This window comes from Lepisosteus oculatus, chromosome 1 (genome assembly GCF_040954835.1).
Source record: "Lepisosteus oculatus isolate fLepOcu1 chromosome 1, fLepOcu1.hap2, whole genome shotgun sequence".
In the NCBI taxonomy this organism is placed as follows: Eukaryota; Metazoa; Chordata; class Actinopteri; order Semionotiformes; family Lepisosteidae; genus Lepisosteus; species Lepisosteus oculatus.
In genome coordinates this window covers 68,360,499-68,384,325 of record NC_090696.1, presented here as the reverse complement: position 1 = coordinate 68,384,325, position 23,827 = coordinate 68,360,499, and the positions used below count along the sequence as shown (strand labels likewise).

Genomic DNA, 23,827 nt, shown 5'->3' with positions numbered 1-23,827 from the left:
TCCAAAACACTTCAACGAGTCAGGGAAGCGACGATCAGGAGTTATAACTTAGTTCTTAACGTCTAACGTCTCTAGCGATCCCGACAAATCTTGTCCGTTAGGGAAAACACACTTTGAGGAAAAATATAAACCATGCATCGTGAGAAGGCGAATGCAGTCCCGCGACTAAAACGTCAAAAGGTCGGAATATTCCCGGGTAGGAGGGAAAGGCCCTACTGTTACTTATCATGCACAGAAAGAAACCCGACGGGCACTTTAAACATCACTTTTGTCCGTTTCATCTGTGCTTAATCACCCTAATACACATCAAAATACATCGAAGGAGAGTTCTGGAACGCTTTACGGGCTCTCGTATATTTGTATATTGCCCACAGTGCTTAGATTAAAAAAGATTTCAATGCATCTGAAATCATTCTCACTCTCCTTACCTTGGTGCTGGTAGAGGAAAGGAAGAAGGAAGGACGTCATCACGCAGTTGTACCCTCGTAGCGTGCTACGTCATAAGGTCAGGGCGCTTCTATTCCCAGACATCACTTGCAGATTGTAAAGTCTCCGAGAGGTTAAAGCAGTGAGAATGATAAAGTGTCAGTATAAAATTTGCGTGCAGTTTTTAAGCACACCTCGTAATGACTGCAAATCGAATAACTACAAGTAATAGTTCGGTGTATCATGTAACTTGAAAACATAACATGTAACACAACTCAGTTAACGCTGAATCTTCCCATTTCTCCAGGAGCGCTGCCGTCACCAGTCACGAGCAGTTGATGTCAGCGCCGCTGATGTGTGTTGTGTGCTGTGCTGCTGTTGCAGAGTTGTGAGGACATGGCGTTAATTGCGCACACAAGGCTGTTTAGCCGCGTCTCCAGCTCCCGTTTTGGCTTTAAAACGACTGGTCTCGATGTGATCCGTGTAAGTGTTTTCATATTCACTGCTACTGTACTCGGGAATATGGACAGATGAGTGTTTTCACCAGAGGACCAAGGTTATCCTTGTGCTTGATGCTACATGATTTCTCTGGATTGACCCTCTTTTCTCTCAACTTTGACTAATGATTTGGTTCTTACGTTTTAAATATGGCGTTGAAGTATATATACAATGTGGATAATGGCAGTGAGGCGTTTGATTGTAGTGAAACTCAGAATAACCTTCGGACTTCTGCAGAGTTTTGGTGAGCCAGGACGAGCCTTTTAACTTTAGCATAATGTTTAGAAGGTCTCTTTTTCCCCTGAGAGTTGTATAATGAACACGAACGTTTGCAAGAGTTGTAATGCAGTTGTAACACAAATGTGTCGTTACAAAATATGTGTGTTTCAAAATATGAAATTATGAAAAGTCAGAATGTCGCAACATCAAAACGTTCAGCTTCCCGTCCCAGCTGGCATTGCGCGTCAAGACTCCTCGGCACCAAAGTGCATTTTCTGTTGTGATTTGTGTACAGTGTAGTTGTTTGTAAAGAAATATCAGAAAAGGGAACCGATATTTTTCTATAGAACTGATCTTCTGAACGAAAAAAACTGGTTTTGTCTGGGTAAATATGTACGGCAAAGGAAGGTTGAGATGGATACTTGTACTTTTGTAATCAAAAGTGTGATGTTATTTCGCGACACATTGCGTAAACTGTACATAACCTGACAGTGAACTCTGAAATTAAGTTGCCTATAGATCCATCAAGGCAGTAGTTCTCAATCCTGTATATTCTTTGTTTAAACTTAATCTTCTCCGGTTAAGTTTTTAAATGGCAGATCAATTTATTTCAATTTCCTGTTGTTTTTTCCGGTTTGGGACCTAAGGAGAAGAAAACACTCCCAGGGCAAAGAGTGGTTGATACAGATACACTTCCTACTGATGGTTTTTCCGTCATAAATTGATCACTTAGATATCTTTGTTGGAAAAAAGAAAGCACATTAAATGTTAGCAAGTTGAATGAGACACTGCATAAAGTTCTGCATGCTAAAGTTGTTGCTTAAATGGTGATGCGTTAATGACATAATCAAGGCCTGAGGGTGAAAAGAAACCTTAGGAAGCAAACAAATGAGTTTTATACATCAGTTAACAGTGAAGATTAAGTGCCCATTTGTAACGGTGACCAGCAGAGTCCCACTGAGAGAACCACTGTCTTACCCCCAGCCTGGTCTTAGCGTGTAAGTCAGGACTCGGCATGTGGGTTGAGGCCTGTGGGTGCATCATCTCCCTGGCAGGTCTGTGCGAACAGCCTGACGACTCCAGCAGGTGCCACGTCCTCTACTGCGACCGACGGAAAGAGGGATTTGCTAGATCACGGACCAGGACTGCAGGACTTCATATCTGGAGAGCTATCCGAGAAGAGCAAATGGGCCGAGTACAAAGGCAGCCTGAAACGGCAGAAAGGAGAGAGGTACGATGAAGGAAGGCCAGAAACAAACCCGTTGTTGCCCGTTTCCGAAGGAGAGGCAGTACTGCCAAGATCTGTGTGAATCATAATAATTGCTTACACTTCTATTAGCGCTTTTCTGGACACTCCACTCAAAGCACTTTACAGGTAATGGGGATCCCCTCCACCACCACCAGTGTTCCGCCCCACCTGGATGATGCGACGGCAGCCATAGTGCGCCAGTACACTCCCCACACACCAGCTATCAGTGGGGAGGAGAACAGAGCGATGAAGCCAGTTTATAGATGGGGATTATAAGGAGGCCATGATTGGTAAAGGCCAGTGGGATATTTGGCCAGGATGCCGGGGTTACACCCCTACTCTTTTTGAGAAATGTCCTGGGATTTTTAATGACCACAGAGAGTCAGGACCTCAGTTTTAAAACTGCCTTTTTACAGTATAGTGTCCCTGTCACTACACTGGGGCATTAGGACCCACACAGACCACAGGGTGAGCACCCCCTCCTGGTCCCACTAACACCTCTTCCAGCAGCAACCTTAGTTTTTCCCAGGAGGTCTCCCATCCAGGTACTGACCAGGCTCACACCTGCTGAGCTTCAGTGGGCTGCCAGCTTTGAGTTACAGGTTGATATGGCTTCTGTCTAAAAACGAAGCAATTGCTGTTAGGCAGACTGTTTTTTTTTTAGTTCTGATGGCTTTAGGAAATAGGAGAGTCACCTGTTCTGTTTCTGTCTCAGGTTAAGGCTGCCCCCTTGGCTGAAGACCGAGATTCCCATTGGGAAAAACTACAACAAGCTGAAAAACACTTTGCGGAATTTAAACCTGCACACAGTAAGATACCCACTGAATTACTCCTGTACTTTAAACCAGCTGTGTTGTTATTGTTCTTTTATTCAGTCCAAGGCCATTCCAGTAAGGTTAAACTGCAGTAAACTGAACACAGCGATAACCAAAACTGTTCTGAAAAACTCTTCGACTATCTGGAGCTTGATAAGTTTCATATATCAGCGTCCTGTGCCTATGTTAGGTCCATAGAATCCCAAAATTGGTGAAATCAGTGTTTCAGCTGATCTCTGTGTGAATATGTAGACAAATAAGCAGTGGTAACAGACCTGCAGAGTGGATGTGATTTAGTCCTCAATAACGGATTTTTAAAGATGAACTGAAGCATTAAGCTGAAATGAACCAATAGCTATCTGTAAATCCTATTTAAATGTCTATAGTTAGATACTAGAGATGGTCTAGTGGATTCTTCTAATTGACAAACGTTTTATGGTCATGCCTATTATACACTGTAGTCCATGAAAAGGTTGCAGTTTAAAGGTTATGTTTCTGTCACTGTAGTCTGTTGCTTCCCTGCTGTCTTGTGTTCACAGGTTTGTGAAGAGGCGAAATGTCCCAATATTGGGGAGTGCTGGGGTGGGGGAGAGTATTCCACTGCTACAGCCACCATCATGGTGAGTAAACACCAACCAACGTCGCTCAGTGTGGCGAGACAGGCCGTTACAGCACCCGGTTGTCTGTTACCTACGTTCTCCAAAATAGTCTTCCAGTTTACTCCACCATGCTGAGTCATCAGTCTTACTTAGGAAACGCCATCTTTGTTACCTAAGCAGTGGTGGTCTTTCTGAAGTCAGGATACAGAAATGATGTGCTAGAGTTGAAGACCTCGAGAGGTTACCCCAGAGAGCCAGGAGATACGCACAGTATGATGCACCAGCACAGGCTGATGCATCTTAAATGGGACCTGAAATAAGATTTTGGCAGCAAGGACAATCCGTCAGCAGCTGCAAAATAGAGAAGCAAGGTGTAGGGTCTACATGAGTCTATCGGTGATGTTTTCAGAGAAACGGTGGTGGATGCCACCAGAGAGCCAGGTTATCCTCCCCTCTCCTGGTCCGAGGATGTGCAGTGGCTGTTTGCTCGTGATTTTAAAAGCCGTCGCTAATGGGCTGGCTCACACTCACCCCGTCAATCCTTTCACGGAGTCAGATGACATCAGATGGAGGAGGGAGTGGTCATTGACCTGCCATCACTGTAAGAGCCCTCTCCCTCCCTCCCTCCCCCTCTCCCCCTCTCCCTCCAGCTGATGGGCGACACGTGTACGAGAGGCTGCAGATTCTGCTCGGTGAAGACGGCCAGGAAGCCCCCGCCCCCTGACCCCAAGGAGCCGTTCAGCACCGCCCAGGCCATCGCGGACTGGGGCCTGGACTACGTGGTGCTGACATCCGTGGACAGAGACGGTAAGGAGCTGACGTGCCTGAGGGCCCTGAAAGAGTGTCAGGACATGTCACTCAGGAGGATCAGGCCTGTTCTTCTGTAGTAGAAGACTCCATAGTGACCTTGTGTTCACTTCTGAAGATTCACTTCATTCTAACACCATCTTATGAGACTACTAGATGGCCAGTGTGAAGTGACGGCACAAGTGTTACAGTGCAGCCAGTCGAAATACTTAGTCGTTATGTGCCTCTGTCCTTTTTTCAATCAGATCTTGCAGACGGAGGTGCAGAACACTTTGCGATGACGGTGTCCCACTTGAAGGAGAGGTGAGATTTCAGTGTTTTCTTCCTTTTTCTTTGCCGACTTCCCCCTTTCAGTTGTGGGCTGAAGGGACTCGATGCCGTTAATGTGAAATTTTTTAATTTGCTCTGAGACCTTGAAATTTAGTCACGCGTGTGGAGCTGACAGCTTTGTAATAGTTGTCTTTTTCTGGGACAGTAGTCCTATTGTTTTGTACTGCTGTTTTGAAATTCATTTTGCACAGACAATTACAAAGTTGTTCCATTTTTAATTAATTAGATGGAGTGACCCATGAATGACACAATTACCTTTTGCTTGTGGGCATACCTGAAACAAAGGTTAATTTTCTTTCCTCATAGACGACCTCTCAGCAGTATGTTTCTGATTCATGCTGCAGGAAGTACTTTAGTTTAACCTCGCAGTGTATGACATACCATTGTGTACCAGAATTACCATAGTTAGATTTTTTGCACTCTCTCCTGTGCAGACGTTTTAAGCTCTTGTGATAAAAGACCAGTTTTCCCACTGATATTTGGTCCTGGGGTGGCAGTACCACATTGTCATCTGGGAAACAGTCGGAATTAACCATGACATCGGTTCTTGGATTCCCCTGATAGATTCAGGAGCTGCTCCTTGTCTTGCTGGGGAGCTGCGGATCTAGAAAAAATCCCAGTAATCCCAAGAAACAGGTCATCCTCCTGTCACAGAAGAAATCAGCGCTAGGAGGCTACATCACCATACCATAGTTGCCAGGTGACTCACATAGAAAAGGCTGATGTCTTCTCTGTGATGCATTTTTCTCAGGAATCCTCAAATCCTGGTGGAGTGCCTGACTCCAGACTTCCGCGGAGACCTGCAGGCTGTGGAGAAGGTGGCGCTGTCTGGGTTAGACGTGTACGCCCACAATGTGGAAACTGTCAGAGAATTACAAAGGTCAGATGTCCTGCTTGACCTGACTCCTGATTTCTACATTTGCTTGTCTGTTTTATCTGATAGCAAGTCAAGTCAAGTTAGAGATCCTGACTATATAATATTGTTTCAACATGAACAACTGCAGGCATCTTTTTCCGTACCAGGACATACTGTATAATACTTCATTATCTCTCAGATGAGGCCCGTGTTCCACGTAACTCTGCGTCTTTTAATCCCTGTAGAGCATAATTGCCTTACACGGAGAAACCAAAACAGGCATAAATGATGGGCTTTAAAGTGTCTGGGTTGGGAGATGAGTTCCGAGTTGTGGATTACCCTTTCAGTGGAAGCTATCTGAAAGCAGAAGTGTACCGGGGTTTGGGGCTAGTGACCCCCTAATTAAGTACAGCAAGTATAAATCTGTGTCTGTGCTACATTAGATTAATATGAGACTAGAACCACTTCAGAAGTTCATGCTTAGTGACTTTATTCTAAACTAAATAGGTTTAGAATAACTCGCTTTTAGCTGTCGGAAACACACTTCGCTGTGTTTAAAATAGGAACCGCATATTCCCTTATAGATATAATCCTAGCTCCTAGCTGTTCTTATGAGAGTGAGGCGCAGAGTGTGTAGCTATCCCTGATACCGTCATAGGCACTTGTGAGGAGATTTTAGTCTATTTTTTTCTAGTCGGGTGGGTGCGCACCCGCCACACAAAAAAAAAAGTAGGTCGCGTTAAGCGTCTCTTTTTTGCCAATGTGTCCCTGAGACCACCAGAGGGCGCCAGCGACTCGGGGAGAAGAAAAAAATTCGGATGAGACAGTGAAACTTCCAGAAAAAAAGGGCAGCGGTACGCCGAACGCTGCTCTCACTCCCTTTGTCTTGAGGCTGCAGAACCAGTCGAGCCCAGCAGGTGGGGAGAATCCTCTCAGAACACCTACCCGGCTTTCTGAGAAGACTTACAAACCCCACTGAAGGGACATTTATGATACGATGGTCTGAGACCTCGTTTTATTCTTTATTTTTGTATATTTAACGCTGTATGAGGACTTTATGTAAGAACTCGGGCACAATCAGCTCTCCTAAAACCAATCTCTTTGAGGCCAATTTTCAGGATTTTGTGATTCTGGCAGTGTCGCCATCAGATGGTCATCAAGTCCTCGGGGTGTGGGTAGTGTAACGTCAAGGTGACGCGATCTGCTTTGCTTGCAGGCTGGTTCGTGACCCGCGGGCCAATTTCGACCAGTCCCTGAGCGTCCTGAAGCACGCCAAGAAAGTGAAGCCCTCACTGCTGTCGAAGACCTCCATCATGCTGGGCCTGGGGGAGACGGATGGGCAGGTGTACGCGGCCATGAAAGGTGAGACCCCCCCCCCAGCAGCTACAGCTGAGAGAGAGGACTGGGCGGGCCCCCCAGTCTCGGAACCCCAGTATGAACAACGGTGACATTTTACACCAGCTTGGCCTGCCCTCCCGAAGAGCCGATCTTTGAAATCGATTGTCAGGGTCAGTCTCATTGTTGAGGAATTTGGAGAAGGAGACAAAACCACCATTTTTATTTCAGTTATTCTGTCCATATGAAGTTCAAGTTCAGTATATATCTAGATTCCTGCTTATGAAATATCTCTATTTGCATGACACGATGTGGTAAACTTCAAAGGTTTAGTGATGAAAATGATCCTCAACTAGACTTTTCTTGAAGGAAGCCTGAGAGTCTGGAGCAAACGAAACCCTGGATTCTTTCAACATACTGTACAGCTGGAAGAGACCTTCAGATCAATCAGCTATTAGCAACCCGATGAACTACCTGGGCAGAATGGCCTTCTGTCATCTGTAACCTTTCTCCTGTTCTAAACAGAGCCTGATTTGGGGAGAACAGGACAGAAGCAATCTTTTCCAGTCTTGTGCATATGTTTATCCATAATGTTGTTCTAATGCTGACTATTGAAGAACACATATTGTGCAATGCGCAAGTAAGACTTCATTTACAATATTGGTAGTACAAAAGACACTGGAATCAAAATGATGGTAAAAGTATTTAAGATCCAAAATCCCAATACTTTTCTAAAAGAATACATGCATGAACAGATTGAAGTTTCTTTTTGATGGTCAGTATATAGAGGGGTAATGTATAACTTGTAACAAATAGAATTCAGAATTCACTCAAGGGGGTTTCCCAGTGTATAAATGTGAGCTTGTTTTTGTGTTGCAATTCCAAGAGCCTCACCAATCAAACAGCTCTTTCCCCAGTGTATAGGAAGAATTGTCCAGTGCTGCCATCTAAAAGAGATGTTTTTCTTTGAGATGAAAAGGCTACTAATTGTAAAGTTAGCAAGCCTTGTGGTTTTCAAGATCGGATGTTCTAAAGTGTTGTTTGTTTGTTTGTGCGTGTGTCCCCACACAGAGCTGCGGGAGTCTGGAGTGGACTGTCTCACTTTAGGACAGTACATGCAGCCAACGAAACGCCACCTCAAGGTCAGACTTCCTGTATCGCATTCAAGTAGGCTGCCACTAACATCCCCAATGGAAGCCTTAGCTGTAAATCTAGATCAGCGTTCCCCCCACTCTGGTCCTGAATGGCCCCAGTCCAGTTAGTCTTCCAGGGCACCTGTTAGAAAACCTGCTGGACTGGGGCCCTCCAGGACCAGGGCTGGAGACCTCGGTGGTGGATATTCCAGTTAACACACACAGCGGTCTTAGTCATTTCACTCAGTGCTGCAGTAAAGATTCAGCTGGGAGATGCGCGGTCTGCATTTTATTGTGTGTCAGGCCTCCCCTGTAAAAGCAGATTCACTGCAACCAAAAGGAGAAATTCTAGCACTCCGACAACCTGTCATACAAAAAGCACAGAGTGGGACTCAACCAGTAAATGTAGCCACGTGACTGGGGAGATCACGGCTCACAGTCAAGAGCTAGCTCGGGGGGAAAAAATAGGTCTTCAAAAAGCTGAAAAGCAAGGTGTGTAAGACAGTTCCTAATCCTCTGTCCTGTTGTAAAAGACATTAAAGAGCGAATTAACTTTCTTGTCTTGACTCCCAGACGCGTTCCCACTCTGCACGCTTCTGTTTGTCTCCCCCTGCCAACGATGGCTTTGTCTCCACAGGTGGAGGAGTATGTGACTCCGGAGAAGTTCCGGCACTGGGAAAACATTGGGAAAGAGCTGGGCTTCATGTACACAGCCAGTGGGCCCCTAGTGCGCTCTTCCTATAAAGCAGGTGTGCCGATATGCCGACAGCGTTCATTATTGCATGGATCTAGTTAATATGATCTCAAATATGTCATTCACAGTGAATATAAAGAAATGCAGTGGTATAAAAGACTTTCCCAAAATTACAGTGGGTATGTGCCACAGACTGACCCCTCAGTCTTTACGAACACCCGAGCAGAGATACAAAGAACAAAATTAGGTCCAAGTTTTTGTACTTCCTTTTACTTTTAACTCCTCCTACTTTAAAACAGAAAGAACGTACGTCAGGCTTAAGCCCATAGACCGTATTTTAAGGTGAGAAAAGTTATTTAACATTGATGAAATGAAGACCTGTTTTTGTCCTGTCTCTTCCCTGAAAAGGGGGTTTCTTTCTGAAACACAGAAAGTGCTTTTTGATCAAACATGAACTAGTGATAAAATGCTTTGGTGACTTTGGAAGTTTCTACCGTCTAATTTGATACTTTTGTTAATGGCAGCTTGTTGTCTCTCTAATAGGTGAATTCTTCCTGAAGAACCTGATCAAGTCTGTGAGAAAGGATGACCAGGGCAGCTAGGACATGCCTTTCCACTCTGCTGTTATCTCTTGTGCATCACTTGTTCACCACCTTGGAAACTCCATCAGAGAGTGGAATGTAACACCTAATCAAGTCCATTCTGTGGGTGAATGTCAGCTTCCCAGTCTTTGAGAACAATTGTCCATTGATCTGAGCTTCCAGGGAATTAAATCAACTTTGAGTTTGAGGGCACACCTTATTTTCCGCATGGTTAGCTACTGATCAGAATGTCTTAGGCTGTTTCCATCCTGGTTAGAGGTTTTGAAGAGACACTAGGAAAGCAATTCAAGCTTTCTGCTTGGTCGGAATATCTTGCTTAATGACTGACAATTAAAAACAGTGTCCTGCTTCATTGTGGTGCTTCAGCAGAAACTGGGCTTCATACATCAAAGGCAAAGTAGAACAAAATTTCCTTCCAAATTTCCTTTTACATTGGGTGACTGCATTATAGTTGTGAACTCAGTGGCTTCTTGCTTCCTGTTAAGGTAAAATATACTAAAAGTCAACTGGTGGGGCACTTTTCTCAAAAATACATCTGGCTTAACCTACAGTTCATGCAGCTGTTCTTTAATCAGCTTGGTGGTGAAAACTAGCTGTTTTCAGTCAGAACTGTTTGAAACTGGGGATTCACATCTTGACTGAATTAACCACAACTGTTGTTTTTTCCAAAATGTTCTCCTGACAATTCATAGAAGTGACACAAATAATACTGAACATGCTACTTGCAGGTGAGAGAACTATCACTTTGAAGTCTGTAAATGTTGTTCTTTTGTTTGCTTTGGGCAGTGGTAGTTTCCTATTAAGCTGATCTAGTGAACACTGAACCACAGTGGCCTTGTGGTCAAGAAATGTGTCTGGAAACTCCATCTACAGCACATATTCATCACTGAACAGCATACAATCACCTGTATTCCAACTGTGCAAATTATTGGTAATTTATCTAAATAAATTAAGTCTCTTCATACAAAATAATGGAGTTGTATTTGTCATTTTTCCCCCAATCCCTCTCCTGCCCCAGTATTGTTACTTGAAACCACTCGGTTTTAATGTTAGCGTACAGCTGTAGTGCAGTCATGAGGAAAAAAACAACAACAACGATCACACAGGCTGGGTTTGGGAGCCGAAGTGCCTGGAGATACAGTACCAGTCTATGACCCCACAGTATGAACAGGTACTGCCATCATGATGGGTTCTCCTGTGGAGTAACTTAGCAGCACCATAACAGAAAAAGCATTACAATTTACAAAACATACAATTATCTAGGAAGCCTGAGCTCTCAGGGTTTTATGGTATAGAGCCAATCAAAGGGCTGATTTAAAAAAAAATGTACACTTTAATACTCATAAAAAATTAATGGTGCCATATGATTCACAGGGTTTTGCAGTAATTTGACATTTGGACAGCTCAGGAGATTTAAAACTCAACTGATTCAATGAGCAGTTGACCATTCAAATTATGGGTTCAGTTGAGGTACAGAAACATCAGAGACAAAAAATAACCAAGTAAGCTCTTGTGGCGGTGAGCACAAAACATGCCTGTGGAAGTTAATGGTCCTTTTTCCTCTGTTTGAAAGGGAAAATGGAGAGTATTGGTGAAACATTCTTTATTGCTAAATTTTAAAATTCTGTACAATAGAAAAAATACATTTTTGGAGAAAAAGGTTAATTCATCTGAAAAGTGGTTTAAAGTGATGTTATTTCTACCACACATTTACTGTGCTTACAAAGCTTTTGAGCATTGGGCACAATGGATTACAAACCATTGTAAATGCATACAGGTAAAAATAGACAAGTTTTATAACACGGATCCAAGATCTTGATACAACACACCCAGCCACTTGTATTCAGAAAGAGTTAGCCCTGGAAAAGGTCACAGAAGCCCACAGCCTGTCCAGAACACGAAGGGTTTAACTTTACGGAAGCACATCACTTCAGTTCAGAGGCATTTCTGGGAAGTAGGAGGAAACCAGAAACTACACTGAAGGGTCCCCAGTCCAGAATCAAACCCGGACCAAAGAGCTGTGAGGTAGCAGTAGTCACAACCACTCCACCACAACGCCCAAGGAAAAACATGGGACACACTAGGTTAGATTTCAAACATAATTCAATCCAAATCTTTATGTACCTTGTGAACAGCACACACAAACCTATTTGTTTATGTCTTTTACTTGTTAATGGGTTCATGCTGGGTATTGTGCTTTGTCTTTTACCTGCTTGCATAGCACATTTCCCATCTGGGAACAACAAAGCAAGTGACCAGTTTTCAAAAGGTTTTAAATCGTGCCTGGAACAATTTTAATCGCTCCAAAAGTGTCAACACCTTGGAGCAAAAATACATACAGGAAACACTTTAAAAGGCACTAAAAAAATAGGACTGTGAAATGTGTATATTTTCAAGTAATTGGGCTTTATGAAGAAACAAGGAAACAAATACCTGTGCAAACTAAAAGTCTTGGGTAAACTACTCTGCATGTCTGCAGAGAAAACTGAACCTTCGATTGCTTCCCGACTGAACTGTGCCTCAGGTGAGGACCTCGAGAGAGGGACATCCAGCTAAAGTGCTTGCCAAAGAGCAGGATGAGCTCTGTGATCACAGGGTTCAAGCCTGGGTGGTCATGCCTGTCCACGAATCAGCGCTGAACATCTGCTGCAGGGATAAACTGCCTCTAATGTGCTAAGGGATGAGTGGTGTGGGGGCTGAGGAGTCCGTTTCCATGTCCTCATTCTCTCCTGCGGTTGTGGGAGCTGAGATTTGGAAACCACACAGCTGGTTATTCCCAACTGGCTGGGAATAAGAAAAAAGTGGCGATTCAGCTTGGGGGAAAAAACATTTTTGTTTCACTGGGAAACTGTCACGACAGCTGTAGAACGAGCAAGGTATAAGACTCGGAAAATCCAACTAGGGCTGAGAAAGTGGTTTAAAAAATACAATTTAAGTACTCTACACATATGACTCGGCATTCACACAGCTAAAGGAGAGACAACTTGTGTATTCAGCTGTAAACAAACACGTTACGAACCAATACTGCACGTATACAGTCTACAGTTACCAAATGTACAAACTGTATAAAAGGAATCACTGTAATAAACGTTTATATGCAGCATTTCTATAATGCTTTGAGAAGCTCACAAAGAGTTAACCGTGAACAATTTTTTAGACAGAAATAGTTTGTGCTGGTGAAAGGGGAAAAGATTGAAATTGATCAATTCTGCCAGCCCCAGGGCTGTGTTAGACCAGAGACGAGCAGCCTCATCTCTTTCATTCCATTGCAAGACCTGTTTAAGCCGTTTTCTGTGCCCAAGATTCTACATCAACCCGGCTCCCTGTGTAAGCCAGTGGTTCCAATTCCCGGTCCGGCTGAGCCCCACACCTGTTGGGTTTTTGTCCCAGGCAAGCCCTCAGTTACACCACCAAACCATTCACTGGCTCAATGATAACAAGATTCACCGGAATTGTTTGTTCCCATCCCTGAAACCCGTTGGCGTATTTTTGTCAGTGGAATAAAATCCCAAACTGGCGACTAGAAACAAAATGCAAATATTCAACGGAGGCAACTTCTTCTTAGGTCAATAGTCAGGCTTCAGGGATCTCATGAAGGCGGGAGGGAACCACTGCCCGAGTCCTCTCTCCAACGCCGGACAGACCCCCCAGACAACAGGTGCGTTTCTCCTGGAACGTTCGCTCTCCAGGCCTTCAGCCAGCAGGAGGACAAACGATTATCTGATAGCACCACCCTGTTAATCAGGGCTCCCACAATGGAACATCCATAGGGGTTACTGCTGGTGATGATTCCCTATCTAACTTGAACACACCCCGCCCCCCACAACTCCTCCCAACCCAACCCTAGTGACATTGGGATAATTGGACACCACTGCTTGGGGGGAACCGGGTCACTCAGGCCCATCCCCAGAGCCCAGATACGGACCAGCGATTTCTAGGTCTAGGGTGCCACCTGCAATGCTTGTGCTGGCGGAGATGCACTGCACCCGGCGGCCCTGGTCCTGCAGTGGAACGAAACGAGAACACCGAACTGGCAGCCCCCTGGCTCTGCCGCCGAGAGACGAGACACACTCGCGCTTCAGCGGCGGCACGGCCCCGAGCGCCAGGGAGCTCTCAGACTTTCGCCTTCTTGGCCGGGGGGTCGTTGAGACTGACGCGGGGGACGCCGGCTGGGGGGGTGAAGGGGATTCTGGGGGTGGTCACCTTCTTCCCGATCGTCTCAATCTGCGAGAGAAAAGGGGGCGAAACGGAAGGCAAATCGTCACGAGGGGCGCAAGACCAGTCCTGGAAATCTAGCGACATACAGACGTGATCAACACGGGTATGTGGAGCTGCTGTGTACACAGGAAATGACGCGCAGACAGACTTGGAGAGGAAAACTGGAGGCAACAGTGAGAACATGGGGTGTCTGAAGAGCAGGACCCCCACTTTGTTCCACCAAAACTGAAAACGCACCTCTGAGCCACCGCTTGTCACATTGTCACTCTGCAACGGGATACTTGAGGAAAACCCTAAATGTGTCGTGCGTGAATACACTGGCTAGTGTCCTGGTGATCTCCACATCCGTACTGGGAACAAAATCATATCACAAATGCTGCCATCTTACCAGCAGTTCCAACAGCTCTCACCCTCCAGTCCCCCCGACACAGAGAGAGGCTAGAAACCGCCTTGCAATCTCTTTACCTGGAATCCGATATTGTGTAGAGCGGTGTGGAGATCGTCCAGGACCCTTCTACCATCAAAGATGAAGGCTGGTTTGAGCATGGTGCGATAGATTCTCTCGAAGTCCAGCTCCTGTGCATCAAATAACGGAAAAATGTAAGGATGAAGGAAAACTCCGCTGAGCTCGGGATCTTTCGGCCCCCTGAGCAGCCTGTTGGTCTTTCCTCTGATTCTGGCTGAGAGGCGCGGGTGGGACAGTCAGCTGCTCACAGTCTATCCCCTGCAAAATGATTAGACAGACCCTCTACCTCTATCAGAGGATACAAACCAAGTCCAGGAGGGCAACAGCTCAGCAGGGCTTCTACTGTAGGTCACGTTGCATCTCCAGCACTTGAGATGGGTTTTAAACTGGTCAATAATGAAATAGTTAAAAGCCTAGGATGGAGTAAAATGCCCTGTAGGACTGGAGTTGTGCGTGGATAGTCTAGATGAGTGCATTCATATTAACCCCATGAGTCTATATTAAATATTTATATTACTTTTTTTTAACATCCCCATTTTAAAGCAATAAGTTGCAAATCTGACAAAATTTTAAAGATGAAAAATCCAGCACATAAAACAACATCTGGCAACTTGCCCAAGATATACTGCTCCATGGGGCCTATATGCATTTCTGCTGAAGCACAAACCACATTTAAAATGTTCCCTGGGACAGACAAATCCAACACACATCTGCATCTTTTGTTACAACGCGATTTATCATTATTTTGTGACTGAGGTGGGAACATAAAAAGCAGAAGGTATCTGAATCAGTAGGTTACCACATTTTATAGAAATGCAGGAAAAAATACTTGTGGGATTAATATACACCTCTGAACAAGGAGGGTAGCAGCCAGTGGCTTGTTATTTAAAAAATATACAAAAATATATATATTTTAAGCTAAGAAAATGACCATTTTCCAAATATTTTGAACCTTAGAATTGAAATATATTCTCCAAAGTCGCAGGAGAAAAGCTGGAATAAGAAAACATTGGCCATGTACACTGGGCAAAGAGGAGGGGAAACCGACCTTGAACATGTCCCACTCCGTGCAGATCACCAGGGCGTGGGCTCCGTGACAAGCTTCATAGGGATCTTTTGTGACCGTCACCAGCTGAGACACTGAAACCAAGAACCCAGGATAGAACGTCAGGTTCGACGCCCGTCGCCACTACTGCTGGAATCGAATTCCTTTCTGACTCTCTCAGCCATTTCAGCCATCATTGGAAAATGCAAGAACCCAAACATAACCAGGCCCAACCAGAAGAACAGATGTCACGGCCAAGAATATGATCTCTCCTCACTTCATCCTGTACTCCTACACCACTACAGACACGACAACTGAACGCAAGCCGAAATCATACTTAAAACTGTACTAGTTGTACGATTTATTAATCGCCATATTATTTTTGCACTGTTCGCCGTATTACTTTTGCACTGTTTTTGTCCTGTTTGTATACTTTTCGCTGTTGGCGTATTTGCACAATTTGGCACTGGCACCATACTGGTGTTCACACTGTTGTTGTTACTGTATTTCTGTCTATTGTCTTGTCTGCGGTTCTATTTATATACTGCACCTGAGAGACTCATGAGAAACACTTTTCACTATACTATGCGCCCGTGTAAGTATAATGACAAATAAAGTTGAATTAAAGAAGACTTTTCGTCTGTCCTGATTGGGCTGCCAACAGCTTATTGATCAAAGGATCTTAACCAGCTGTTTACTGCCGAAGAGAGAACCCGTTTCAATAACATCGCTGGGAGGTTTGTTTCCCACCTCACAACCCTTAGTGTAAAGCAGGTGCACGTCCTGGTTTCACCTCCTCCTCCATAAGGAGAAAGACACGCCTCCTTGAACTCAGAATTCAGAATCAGGGAGGAACTCAGGGATTTTGCTGATCTACACAATCAGTCTTAGGTCTGGTCTTGCCCTCAGATCCTGAGACCAGGCTTGTGAACACACGCTGAGATTAGTCAAATATAGTAAAATCGGTCCTGTGCACAACTGTAAAAAATAAGAAAGCATTTCACTAGCGATTTGGTAAGTTGACATAAGCCTCGCCAACACTGTGTAAAGCGGGCCACTCAACCTGCAGCTCTTCCGAGCTACTTCACTTCAGTACTCCAATGCACCGCTGTCCATCTGAATCAGTGATCAGTACAAAACTAATACAGTCAGTATCGATCAAAATAAAACTGATGTGATCAGCATCCCCAACACCGAGATTCCTTCTTCACTGGAAGGGTGCATAGCAGATAAGAGGGAAAAAAAGAAAAGTACTTTCTTGGGACGTGAACACTTCTCTTTTTGGTTTACCTTTGAAATGAAGAAATTAATAGATAGTTTCCATCTCATTTCTGACAGTGGCAATGGGATCCTGGGATTGCTGGGATGTGTAGATGAAATAATCCCTGCAGTAAAATCCCAATGGTCTCTACCTCTTTCAGGGTTGTCCTCCGAAATGCTGGGATGAGACAGGTCCTGGATGATCTGTTCCTTCAGCACCTTGGGGTCAAAGATCTGCAGCTTAGCCCCTTCATCCATCAAGTACTTGGAGATGTAGATACTTGAGGATTCTCTGAAAGAGACATCAGTGTTTCACATTAGCCAATGGGAACACTTGGCAGAACATTGCATGGGGGAGCTGGAAATGTCTTCACAGGTCAAAGATCAAACACTATTGTTTCTGCTGTGCTGCAGAATAGGAACTAAGTTCTTGCACTGTACAAGGACTCATCTAATTTATTCTGCAATCCACGGCTTTTAAATTACTTAATTCAATCAACGTTTAATTTAGTTGGTCTAAAATAATCCTCGTCTTTAACTATAGAAGATTGTAAGTTGCCTTTTCCCTGTGACGCTGAAAAGCCTCACTTTCGCTTGGTTGTACAGGAAGCCTTTAGCCAAGCTCTTGCTGTGGGCAGTGCTGTGAAGAAATGCAAGTCAGTGCTGACTCATGCACAGGTGACAATTTGCTGCTGGCACGATACTGTTCTCTGTGGTATAGGGCAGAGGTAATGGTAGGTCCAACAGCACACACACAGTGTTGCAGATATTGTTTAAACTGTGTGCCACAACCAAATACCCCTCCCCAGAAGAGCAATTCTCACTTCCAAAAACACACCACTCAGGATATTACTTGGAGATGGAACAGCAGAGTAACTCTTTAAATAAAACGGTATAAACGGAAGACTTAAAAAAGCAGATATAGGACAGTTGTATCTTTTTCCCCCCCTCAGAGTGTAGTTAAGCAGTGAACTGTTTCCCCAGCCCCATGGTCAAATCCGAACACAAGGGACCAGTGAGAAGTGGCCAGAAAAGACGGTGACAATTGCGTTATCACACAGAGACATGAAAGGGCTCGGCCAAACTGAAAGGCACATTCAATCACAGCTCGCCCTGTGAATAAAACAGGCACCAGAATGGCTTGTGCAGGATACACATTTGAACGAACCCTCGTCTCCAGTTCCACTGCGCAGGGAGTTAAGGATTAACCAGGGCAATGAAGACCAAAGAGCAATGGGACAAAGAGGAGCTCAGAGCGAGGAAGGAGCAGCGAGAGATGAAGAGATCGCGGCAGGTACCGTGTGTCCCCTGTGTCTTTCTTGAACGAAAACCCCAGAAGAGCGATCTTCTTCCCGGTGATGGTATTAAACAGGCAGTCGATAATACGGCAGGCAAACCGCCGACGCTGGTACTCGTTCATGTCTATTACCTGAAAACACAGAGAGAGAGATCATCTACAAGGCCCCGATGCATCACCGCAAATGTGTAATGCAGGCAAAGTGACAAAAGGCGCTGCCTGAAGGAAATGGAGACCTCAGGTAACTGGAATGGGATCCATATCCAAACTCAAGAAACTCACAAAACGCAAACAATCATTCTCTTCTATAAGCATTACAATGTCGAAACTTAGCTTATGGTAAAGCCATCAAACTTCATTGGACTTTTTAAAAAATATCGAAAAAAAAACGAATCATCATAATTGAGGTGGGTAGCTGCGTCAGCACGCGTAGGCTGCAAAGGAACAAGTGATAGAAAACATGTTTTCTTTGCTTCTCTTTTCAGCATGGAATAAACCTATTACTTAATCATAATAATAATAATAATAATAATAAACTTTATGTTATATAGCGCCTTTAAAGGTTGCTTCTCAAAGCACTTTACAGGATGACAATAACAATAAATAAGAATAAAAAAATAAATAAGAAGAATACACAAGATAAGACACAATTACAATTACAACAATAACAATAGAGGAGACCGTGGAAGGTGGTACTAAGAAGAGCAGAGGGTTGAAGAATGGAACCAGTTAAGTAAAGGCTAATCATAATAATGTTAGACCTGCCGGCAGTGTAGCTTTGCTATTTTTGCATCCTCAGCCTAAAAGCATGTCTAACACTAAAACAGTCTGTCCGTGCAAAATAAACTGGGGCACATCACACATAGCACAAAGACCTCATGAAGTTGAGAACGTTCAAGACGGTACCTGCTGCCAATACATGGCCACTTCAGGTAGATTCAGCGCCTCACAGAGATACACCAGGTTGAGGACATCCTTCTGAAAACAGCTACCACCAAACCCTGAAGAAGAGGTTTTACAAACGCCTCAGCTTGTAAGCCAGGTTAGGTAATATTAACCTGGTAAACAACCTCTAGAATGTCCATCTACCTGTTATAAAAATCAACTGAATATCATACATCCCTGTGTATTTTAAGCTATGAAATTTTGTGGCTTGACTTGTATAATTCATGAGGTGCAGAAATTCTGCCATTTTTCTAAACCTTTTTTATTTTAAATTTTATGAATCTGTATAAGATGGTAATATCATAATACTGAAAACACTCTCAGCTTGTCGGCCATATAGTACATCATTTGTCAAGGTGCTATAAGGCAGACGACAGGACACAGCTTCATTACTGAGCAGATGAACCTATTTGCACCTGTACTGCAGCACAAGTCATTTGAAAGCAGCCTTGAAATTAGAGCAGGGATCCTGGAAAATGGAGCAGTGATTTGCTTCCTCAGACCCTTTTAAGAGTCTGAGCTCGTACCGAGCTTTAAAAGAAAGATTTTGCGACTAGTCTTTTGAAAGAAATTTAAAAACGTCACTTAACGGGACCTCTCCAGCTGGATTAGTGCTAGAAAACAAACACACAGGTCACACAAAGCGAACGACTTGCTCAAGAAGCGAGGGAGCTCAGTTGGGACAGCGGCTCACCCACGCTGGCCTTCAGGAATTTACTCCCAATCCTCTGGTCCATCCCAATGGCCTTGGCCACTTCCTCCACGTCCGCGCCAGTGGCCTCGCACAGCGCGCTGATGGAGTTGATGCTGCTGATCCTCTGAGCCAGGAACGCGTTGGCCGCCTGCAGGAGAAGACAGGCAGAGACAGTGACTGATGGTGTTTTCACCCACTCCACCAGACTACAGCCTGTCCCGCGGACGGCCTGTGAAATTTACACTGCCGATGCAGTTCTGCCTTTTTTCCTTCTGTTCAGCAAACAATAGGGGAAGGCACGTCTTCGCTTCAGCGCCAAGCCACTAACGTTGACAGTAAAGCGCATGAACTGAACTAAGCCTATTTGTACACAACTCAAGGAAAATCGACACTAAACACTAAGGGAAGCAATGTGATGTAGTATTAATTCATAACAGGCCATTAATGCAACTTAGTATCCACTGATACTTGCATTCTGGTTTCTAAGTCTTGGACAATGACTCGAGGAATGTTCTAACCAGTTTGGACAGCTCAGAGGACCAGGTGTTGGTGGTGATGATCTTGTTCCGGGGCACCCAGTGTTCGTACACAGCGCACAGAGCCTGGATTGCCCTCTGACCCTCCGGCGTCTCATCCCCTCCGATCAGCACACGGTCTGGGTTCTTCAAGTCTCTCACCGCGGTGCCTTCTGCCAGGAACTCAGGGTTGGACAGCACCTGCCACAGCTCTTACTGATTACCAAGCATGTTCCGTTCAGTCACAGGCTAAATTCTTAATGAGACCCAATTCAAAAACAACCTGAGACTACAGAGGTAAAACCGTGGGCAGAGCAGATCTGAAATATCGCTGCCACAGATGGAGCTCAGCTGTTGTCCTGCAGACACCGGATTTCTATGCATGTTTGCACCGAAAGACATGACTCCTATGGGACTCTCCTCTGCAAGGCTGCATCTTCAACTCTAATTTTGATGGGGGCCACCTCTGAGACGGTGGTGGAGCTATTAGGATAAGCTGGGAGTAGAGACACAGGGAAGCAGTTTTGGGGTGGGGTAACTAAGTGGTGTGGGTTCATAGAGACTGGTTGCTAAGCATAATAATGGACCAGATGGGCTGTCTTTTCATGCCAAGTGATGTATCTGATCATGTTGCTTTGTTCACAAAAGTAGCCTTTGCCGCTCACCTGCAGGTTCAGATTCGGCTTGGTGTTGGCGTCGAAGATTCTCCGTATGCTCTCGGCTGCCCGCACCGGCACAGTGCTCTTCTCCGTCACGATCTTGTAGCCATCCGACACCTCCACTATCCGGCGGGCGCAAGCTTCGATGAACTTCAGGTCGGCCGCCCGGCCTTTGCCCATCCCGTAAGTCTTTGTCGGGGTATTGACCTGGAAGAGCAAGGAGAAAATAACCCACTGCTGAGCACAGCCGCTGAAGCTCAGTGGTCGTTTTGTGGCAGCACCTCCTGGTGCAACTCAGAAGCTCGCTAAGTTTCACGGCCATCGGAAGGCATCCATTTAATATAGCCAGAGATATCTTTCAAACAGGTCAAGTTGGTGAAACAGGTCCGTTCTAGAAATAAGGCGTGACAGGCCTTGCTCAGACGATGTGTGTTAACTTGTCCTCCTTCGTGATCATAAGACGTACAAATAACAATAGTCTAACCCATTTCAACACACTGTCACATCACATCTTTCAGAGCTGATATGACTCACATCACATCCCTACTGGGCTCATGGCAGTTTCAAACTGTGCTGATTTTGTTTGCAGGAAATGTGTCCGACAGACTCAAAACTATAGTTCAGGAGCACAAATTAAATGCCAGTATCCACCTTTTCCAAGCTTTAAACAAAGGCTACAGGCTTTCAAAAACACTGTCCCAATTCCCGACCTGCATTGTCACTTTGCTCTGTTCCTGTACACAAACGGGAACAGTGGTGGTCAGACAGAAACTTAGGACAGACTTGTAGTGATACTGTAAAGCAACACTTTTGATCACTAGCGGGGGAAAAAAAGATGTTACCAACATCAACAACAACAGAATGTTTTCTGTACTGCTTATTATTGTCCCTCTAGCTGATGTGATGGCTCTTATTCAATCGTTAATTGAAAACGACTCCAGTGAGGCTCATTATAGGCTCAGCAGGTAGGTCAGACTACGAGGACTGCCTTTGGCCACTGAGGACCTGACCTCTGTCCTTTCCTGGGAACACTAGCGGCAAACAGCAGCGTGAAGACTCACAGAAATGAAAACGAGGTCCGCGTCTCTGATGCCAGCGTCGATATCCGTCGAAAAGAAGAGATTCTTTCCTCTGCAGGACTCTACCACCTCCTTTAGACCAGGCTAGGGAGGACACATACACTTTAGCTGAAAATCCGGCCCGGTCTACTGTTCCACACACTGAGAGGCAGGGGTTACTTCTGTGCATTTAAGGCTTACGACATTAGCTTCAAGACTGCATTTCACAAGGTGAACTGGTGGCACACACAACAGTCAGACTTGCACTGTGGATCTGTACAATGTTTGATCTTGAACTTCTACAGTTTATCACTAAGAAAAACTGTTTGCTTGTTCATTTCCAAGTGGATTATGGTAACATGTATCAGATGCTAAGGAAAACAGAAAGATTATGTCTAGCTTTCTGGCTTCATAAAAAAATACTTAAGTCAAGTCAAGTACTTTACATTTGCTGTGCTTTCTTAATTTCATTTTAGTATACATTCAGCCGTTTGGACTTCAATTCAAGATAAAAAATTAATCTAAGGTCTCAAGCAAATTACAGGCACTCTCTATAAAGGCCTCTTCGTTCATCAAGGGGTTAAATCCCAGTATATAAACCAAACTTTTGAGGGTTTTTTCCCCACTCTTACCTCATAAATGGGCAGTGTCTCAGAGTTCCAGGCTTTTATTCGGGACTCGTTGACGTCCACCACTGTCACTTGGATCTCTGGGCACATGTGGGCAATGACACTGCAGGTCGGCCCGCCAACATACCCAGCTCCGATACAGCAGATCTTCTTAATTTTAAACATTGCAGTTCTGCGAAGAGAAATCTTACATCAATACAACCTTAGACTGCAGTCTTTAACCTCACACCTTCCGCCCAGTACAAAGCATCCCTAGAACAATTCTCACACAATAATCACCTTTGCTAACTCAATAATTAATCTGGCCGTCTAAAACTCTTGATGGTAAAGCCGGAACCTTTTAATTTTTGGAGGAAGCAGGAAGGATTTTGATTTTCTCACGTTTGCACCGCTATATTCACTGAAAGTGGGTCCTCAGCTGACAGGAACGTGGAACTCTGGCGTCTAAAGTAAAAAAAAAACTTTCACAGAAAGACAGAAAGGCCAACGCCTGGAGAGCAGAGTGGGTGTGGGCAGGTAAATTACAGAAATTAGCTTTTGTGTCTATTAAACATACCGTAAAACCTAATCTCCACCTATCTTTGTTTCTGATAAGAACGGCACGTGTGTTAAATCTGTTGCTATATACATAAATCAGGTGATACTGCACTAATGTGATGAACAGGCGTGAATGGAGGACGTACTCATGTAGAAATAATAATTATGGAATGCACGCGATTTCTAAAACAGGTTCTGGATAAAGTTTTGCAACAACCCATTAGATGTTTCGCAATAACTTTGCCTATTGTCGAAAAGATTTTCCTCCCCTCCCATTTTCTTAGCACTGACGTGCAACAAGAGTCCCAGCTTTCGATTCATGAAAATAAATCTTACACGTTTGGGACAGGGTAAAAAGTAGTCATAATACCTGTCAATGCAACTCTGGGTTGTTTCAAACTTTTAACCAAGCAGGCTCACCACTTCAAACTTCTTGCGTTTCCAACATAACACACTGAATCCTTAGAATAACCTGGACGATTCCTAGACTAGAAATAAACCTCCCAAAATTACAAGAAATAATAGTATGAGTGGCAGAAATACCACGCGTCTTAAAACACGAACCCAATACAGAGATAAGAATGCTGAGACCTCAGGATAATTAATAGCTTTTTTTTTTCCAGGCGTGTCAGTCACGTATGTTGCATCTGCTATCCGCTCTTGCACTTTCATGGAAATGAGCGACCCGAGCTATTTCTCCCGTTAATAAAAACACGAAATCTGTCACCATACCTCAGTCAACAGCACCAGCTCTGAAGAGTCACGCCGAAATGCGCCCTTCCTGGGCACAGCGCTGCTTGAGGCAGGAGCACAGCAGCAGCCAATTGCAGTCCGCTACGTCACACTCCTTGGGTACACCTGTGACGTTTTCTCGATTAACCCTATAAATACTAAAGGCGCTTTAAACATGGAAAATCCTTTTGCGGATGAACCAAAAATTT

At 44.5% G+C, this 23,827-nt stretch overlaps 2 protein-coding genes across 5 annotated transcripts; one reads left to right on the top strand and one right to left on the bottom strand.

The window, feature by feature from the left end:
• The first annotated feature begins 538 nt into the window (after positions 1 to 538).
• On the top strand, positions 539 to 10,535 carry lias (lipoic acid synthetase). Its single transcript, XM_069191742.1, has 11 exons — positions 539 to 909; positions 2,199 to 2,374; positions 3,108 to 3,201; positions 3,747 to 3,827; positions 4,457 to 4,613; positions 4,859 to 4,916; positions 5,695 to 5,823; positions 7,016 to 7,161; positions 8,206 to 8,276; positions 8,905 to 9,016; positions 9,505 to 10,535. Exons 1-11 carry the CDS (start codon positions 823 to 825, stop codon positions 9,561 to 9,563), a joined length of 1,170 nt encoding a protein of 389 aa, XP_069047843.1. The 5' UTR covers positions 539 to 822; the 3' UTR covers positions 9,564 to 10,535.
• A 614-nt stretch (positions 10,536 to 11,149) lies between these two features.
• ugdh (UDP-glucose 6-dehydrogenase) lies at positions 11,150 to 23,708 on the bottom strand. Of its 4 annotated transcripts, XR_011189975.1 has the most exons (14): positions 23,619 to 23,708; positions 22,629 to 22,793; positions 22,353 to 22,521; positions 21,724 to 21,825; positions 20,669 to 20,869; positions 20,007 to 20,204; positions 19,489 to 19,636; positions 18,756 to 18,850; positions 17,851 to 17,981; positions 16,705 to 16,844; positions 15,296 to 15,387; positions 14,247 to 14,357; positions 13,516 to 13,787; positions 11,150 to 12,347 (listed from the first exon to the last, which is right to left on the bottom strand). XR_011189975.1 is itself a non-coding variant. In XM_069191738.1 (13 exons), the coding sequence occupies exons 3-13, from the start codon at positions 22,512 to 22,514 to the stop codon at positions 13,677 to 13,679; spliced, it is 1,491 nt and encodes a 496-aa protein (XP_069047839.1). In that variant the 5' UTR covers positions 22,515 to 22,521; positions 22,629 to 22,793; positions 23,619 to 23,708; the 3' UTR covers positions 11,150 to 13,676. The 4 variants fall into 4 exon arrangements, 3 of the variants coding, with proteins under 3 accessions (XP_069047839.1, XP_069047840.1, XP_069047841.1); XM_069191738.1 differs by having other exon boundaries at positions 11,150 to 13,787; XM_069191739.1 differs by having other exon boundaries at positions 11,150 to 13,787; positions 22,731 to 22,793.
• Between the last annotated feature and the right edge of the window lie 119 nt (positions 23,709 to 23,827).